This window comes from Sycon ciliatum, unplaced genomic scaffold, assembly GCF_964019385.1.
Source record: "Sycon ciliatum unplaced genomic scaffold, ocSycCili1.1 SCAFFOLD_2013, whole genome shotgun sequence".
Classification (NCBI taxonomy): Eukaryota; Metazoa; Porifera; class Calcarea; order Leucosolenida; family Sycettidae; genus Sycon; species Sycon ciliatum.
Genome location: NW_027044544.1, coordinates 1 through 5,000, shown reverse-complemented (window position 1 = coordinate 5,000; position 5,000 = coordinate 1). Strand labels below are relative to the sequence as shown.

Below are 5,000 nucleotides of genomic sequence, written 5' to 3'. Positions count from 1 at the left end.
GCACGCGTTCTTAGAACTCAGAGCTCTGGCAAACCTTCCCAGTTTTCCCGCTGTTAGCGTACAATAATGTACATGTACGAGTATGTACCAATGTCATGTAGATCTACATCAACATCATACACGTTTTTTATTTATTTTTTATTTTTATTCTTATTCAAGTGTAGGTCTACATGCAATGGTTATGATTGTGTGCTACACGGATACCGGGATATGAGAACTGAACATAGCACGCGCAAGGATACATGTAGAACAGGGGAAGTGTGCGTAGACCTTTTCCCTCGTATTGATCTCCAGATCACTTCCACACGGAAAATCATAGCAGGGTTCCAAACTTCCAGTAAGTCATTAGCTTAGGCAGTCTACAACTCCGGAATCATGACATGATCAGGACGAACGTGTTTTAACAAAAGAATGGGCGATTAAAAACGGCACCTTGTGTTCAGTCGTGGCACAACACGCATCTCGATGGTCATAAACTGTTACTTCCCAGGGAATCATGCGATGTATACATGTACGGGTACGTGTGGGACATGGACTGAGCAAGGCCCACTTGCGCCATATCCAAAACATGAAATTACAAGAGATTGCAACCTGGCACAGACCTCTGATCCTGAAGGCCCTCTTCAAACCACTTGAATTATTAATGTTTCCTCAATTCCCTATCTGAGCCCGATGCATCGATGGGAGATCGAGCTACCAACGGCGAAAATAGCACGCCCTGGATTCTTGAAGAGACAAAGACGTCAGACTTTACCATACCATGGGTAAAGTACTAGTACATGCATAGATCATAGTGTTGCATAAGCCCTGGAACTAACTATTAACTAATTACTTTAATAATACTTGCCCGGTACATTTGATAGAGTTGAAGAACGCCATGATGTTGTAGCATAGTGTGCGGCGCTAGCGCTGTGTCATGCCAGTGAACGTGTGTGTGTGTGCGAAGGAGACCCGGGCCAGAGTTGAGCAACTATTGAGGTTTGTCCACAATCATAATCATGACTAACAGCAACAGTGACACCAATGCAATCTTTCATCACAAACGGCAGGTGGCGTGCGATCATTCGGATTTCAAAAGTCACTCCAGCCAACCGTGTCAATCCTTGCGATCGGAGCCTGAGGAAGGTTTGCTATCTCCTCTATAATCATTCGCTCGCAGTTCAGCTCTCAGATCCCAATGGAAAGCGTGGAGTGCGTGTTTGGGCTATATCGTAGGCAGTTTATCCTGTCAAACAAATTCCAACTAGCTGAAGGAGTAGTGTGGGGAACTGGCCATGGCTAGGAATCTAGGATCATGCACGTGGTGTCTGCTGCAGTGTATCGTTGGTGCATGTGCAGTGGTTACAAGCGACTTGGAAGCGATAAAACTTCTCAACGACTTGTCCGCATCATGCGTGGAGGACAGTGGCGGTCCAATGCCCTGTACGCCATTTCCTCCTCTGGACTTGGGCAGAGCTCCACTGACGGACGTGCGTAGCAGCAGCACGTGCAGCAATGAGGTCTACTGCATTCAGGGGCAGGACGGTGCGGAATGCAGAAACTGTTCTCGACTGTTTTCCATCGGCAATCTCAAAGATGGACAAACCTCAGATGTGTCGCGATGGCAGTCCTCCAATCTGCAGTCATCCAATGAACGTGTCCAGCTGCAGATGGACTTCAATCTCCCCTCCCTGATCCTGTTTCAAGTGCAAATGGACTTACCGAACTTTCAGTCACAGCCACTCACAGGGCTGGAGGTTGACAGGTCGCACGACTACGGTCTGACATGGGAAAGGCTGGCTAACTTTCGACGTAACTGTCCATCGACTCCGAGCCTATCATCCTGCACGAATTTCACGCAGACATCAACCTTGCAGGAGATTCCAATGCTAGAGTTCGTAGGCATAAGAGATGTGGCCACAGCGTTCACCAATGAAACTAACATGGAAGAGTTTCTGGCTCGGACACCTTTCACAACTAGCATCCGATTAACTTTCCTGGGAATCGAAGAGCCTGCAAGCACCGACATCTCCTTGTTCTACGCACTCGCTGAGCTGCAAGTCATTGGGTTACCCTTCTGCAATGGTCATGGCCGAATGTTTGACCCTGGCAACGCCACACAACCATGTACGTGTGCGCACGGAGCAGCGGGCAGGACATGCAACACATGCAACGGTCAACCACTACCGCCATCCTCCGTTGCTAGTACCAGCTCATGCGGTAAGGCCGAATCAGCACCATGCAGATTTTAATAAAAAATACTGTCCACTGTATGCAGTGCATTTCCGAAGTAAATTCACTTCGCATTCTACAGTGCAATTCACCTAGTACAAGTGCATCCTCTGATAAGACCAACAATCTTTAAAATGGACATTGTACGGGGTAGGAGTGTATCGCCCAATGATGAAATACATGTCCTCGTCTTTTTGTGAGAGCTTGGACAATCCACTTGTCCAGGCAAGAAGGCAATAATGCCTGTTCATTCTGGCGAAGTAAAATAAACATACCAACCAACCAACCAACCAACATGACTGTTCGGATGAGAAGTACCTTGGGTACTGTAAAGTATTCTATGAATTTCCCTGTTCCCTATTTTTTTTTTTTTTTTTTTTTTTATTTATTTTTTATTGGGAACACAGCCCTACAAAGAGACATGTGGAGACAAACACAAGACAAGACACAGGGGATGTAGGGACGACGTGCCGATGTACAGGGAGCAACTCGGCCGACCAGGGGTCTCGGCGTTAGCGTTGCAACCTGGCATCGAAAAAAGGGGGGGGTTGCATGGTCAGGTAGCAAAAATAATAATTTGGTGCGAGAAAGGGGCGCTAGTATTGCACCAAATAATATAAATACGTGTAATGACTAAACCAGAAGGGAAAATGAAGAAAGAGAACAATAATCATAACAAGCAAGTAGTAGTAGAGAGGTGAATACTAAATGGGTCTCAAATCTCAATATCATCGTCACAGGTACTGTGTGGACCACAGCCATCTCTTTCGGATTAGATCCTTACATACGTTGACCTTGAAGGTTTGGAGGCGTCTTGAATGAGGCTCGTGAAGCAGGAGGTCCGCAGGCAGGTTGTTCCAGGGTGTGATGGCGAAGAAGGGGAAGGATCGCAGGAGGTAGTCAGGGGCTGTGCGAGGGGGTGTCCACTTCAGCTGAAAGGCATGGTGCGTCTGACGTTTTTGCCGTGTGCACATGCTAGCTACGGCAGGGGGCTTGGTTGGTGGCAGCATGGCCTTTACCTGGGGAGGCCCTGGAATGTAGTGCAGCTTGAACAAGTATGACAGGGCTGCCACCATCCGACGAAGCTGAAGACTTTGGAGGATGGTTCCAGGTCCCAGGAAATGCAGGGCACGTTGCTGAACCTTGTCCAGCTGGGCCATGTTAGTTGCGGCTGCGCTCGACCAGGCCAGTGGGGCATATTCAAGTAGGGGTCGCACGAATCCCTTGTAGACCGTCACTCGACCATGGTCGTCCAGGATGGGTGCTGCCTTTCGTAGGAAACCCAGCCTTTGCCTATGCCTATGCCTATGCCTATGCCTATGCCTATGCCTATGCCTATGCCTATGCCTATGCCTATGCCTATGGGGGTCACATGATGTCTTGTCAGAGGTTCACTGTACCATAGATTCATGATGTCTTCCAAAACCTTCAGTGACATAATCTTACCTTCTGGAATTGGAAATTAAAACAATAGCTGACACGAGATGTGTTTGGCATTCTCACACTTCTATCAGATGTGATAATGCAGTAATCTTCCTAAAGATGTGATAATGCAGTAATCTTCCCAAAGACCTAAAGCAAACTACATACATGTACCAGGCTTCATAATGTCTCTACGAAAGTTCTGGAGACAGAGCACTTTTCAAGCAAATATCATCACCACCACCACCACCACCACCATCACCACCACCACCACCACCACCACCACCACCACCACCACCACCACCACCACCACCACCACCACCACCACCACCACCACCACCACCACCACCACAACCACATTTTCCATATTTTCTTTTCATCTGTGTCTCCTTTCCAAGTTTTCCCATGTCTGGGTTCCTTGGACCTGATTCGCTTCCTTGTCATCGGACATATTCAATCCGTTCGGTTTGCGAATTCAAATATACACAACCAAACCACCACCACCACCACCACCGCTGCCACCGCTGCAGCCCCACCACCACTTCCAGCAGCTCTCCGACCAGGGAACTTCGGGGGGGGGGGAGGGGGGGGTGAAGAGGAGTGGGGAACAGCACAGACATTGTGGATGTACGATAGTCGGTATGCATGTACAGTGAAACCTGTCTAAGACGACCACTCAAGGGACCTTCAAAATGTGGTCTCCATTACCAGGCTGTCTCCTTATCCAGGGTCATTTGACTGGAAATAGCATTCCTTGACCCTGGTTTCAGGGGTCTTCTAGGACAGGTGGTCGCCTTATCCAAGTGGTCGCCTTGACAGGTTTTACTGTACATGCAATTGTGTTATGTTCATGATTTCTGCTGTGTAGATACGCCTACTGCCAGTACTGCCACAACTCCACTAGCATCAGTGTCAACATTGCCGCCCACCACCGATGCAGTACAGACTATACCCAGCACACGTACTACACATGTCACTTCACCAAGACGAGCAGTGACCCCAAGCAGGATAACGTCAGTTCCAGGAGTGTTGACATCGCCACAGGCACAGGGCGGTGATAATCAGTCTACTCTACTTACTACTGCGACACAGGCACCGACTGCAACCACAACCAGTGACGTTTTTAATGGAACAGTAAGCGATGCACTGGCTACAGCCTCAACCAGGAATGCTACCAATAATGCGAATAGCACTGAGCAACCTCAGACCTCTGCCATCCCAGCAAGCCAAGACAGCAGTGGTGAGTCTCAAAGACTGCGACTTTGTATACAGATGTGGTGAAGACTGTCTGTTTTTTTTGGCTTTGTAGCTACTCCCTCTGTAAATATAAACTTCTTGTCTATTTAACTCAGGTACTGAGGGTTTAC

At 48.2% G+C, this 5,000-nt stretch overlaps 1 protein-coding gene across 1 annotated transcript; it reads left to right on the top strand.

Moving 5' to 3' along the window:
• The first annotated feature begins 926 nt into the window (after positions 1-926).
• On the top strand, positions 927-4,914 carry LOC135830402 (netrin-1-like). Its single transcript, XM_065342658.1, has 2 exons — positions 927-2,199; positions 4,502-4,914. The coding sequence occupies exons 1-2, from the start codon at positions 1,275-1,277 to the stop codon at positions 4,912-4,914; spliced, it is 1,338 nt and encodes a 445-aa protein (XP_065198730.1). The 5' UTR covers positions 927-1,274.
• The last annotated feature ends 86 nt before the right edge of the window (positions 4,915-5,000 follow it).

Coding starts and splice junctions, on each gene's coding strand:
- LOC135830402 (XM_065342658.1), top strand. CDS start 1,275: ATGGCTAGGAATCTAGGATCATGCACGTGGTGTCTGCTGCAGTGTATC. Junction 2,200..4,501: donor TGCTAGTACCAGCTCATGCG/GTAAGGCCGAAT, acceptor TCTGCTGTGTAG/ATACGCCTACTGCCAGTACT.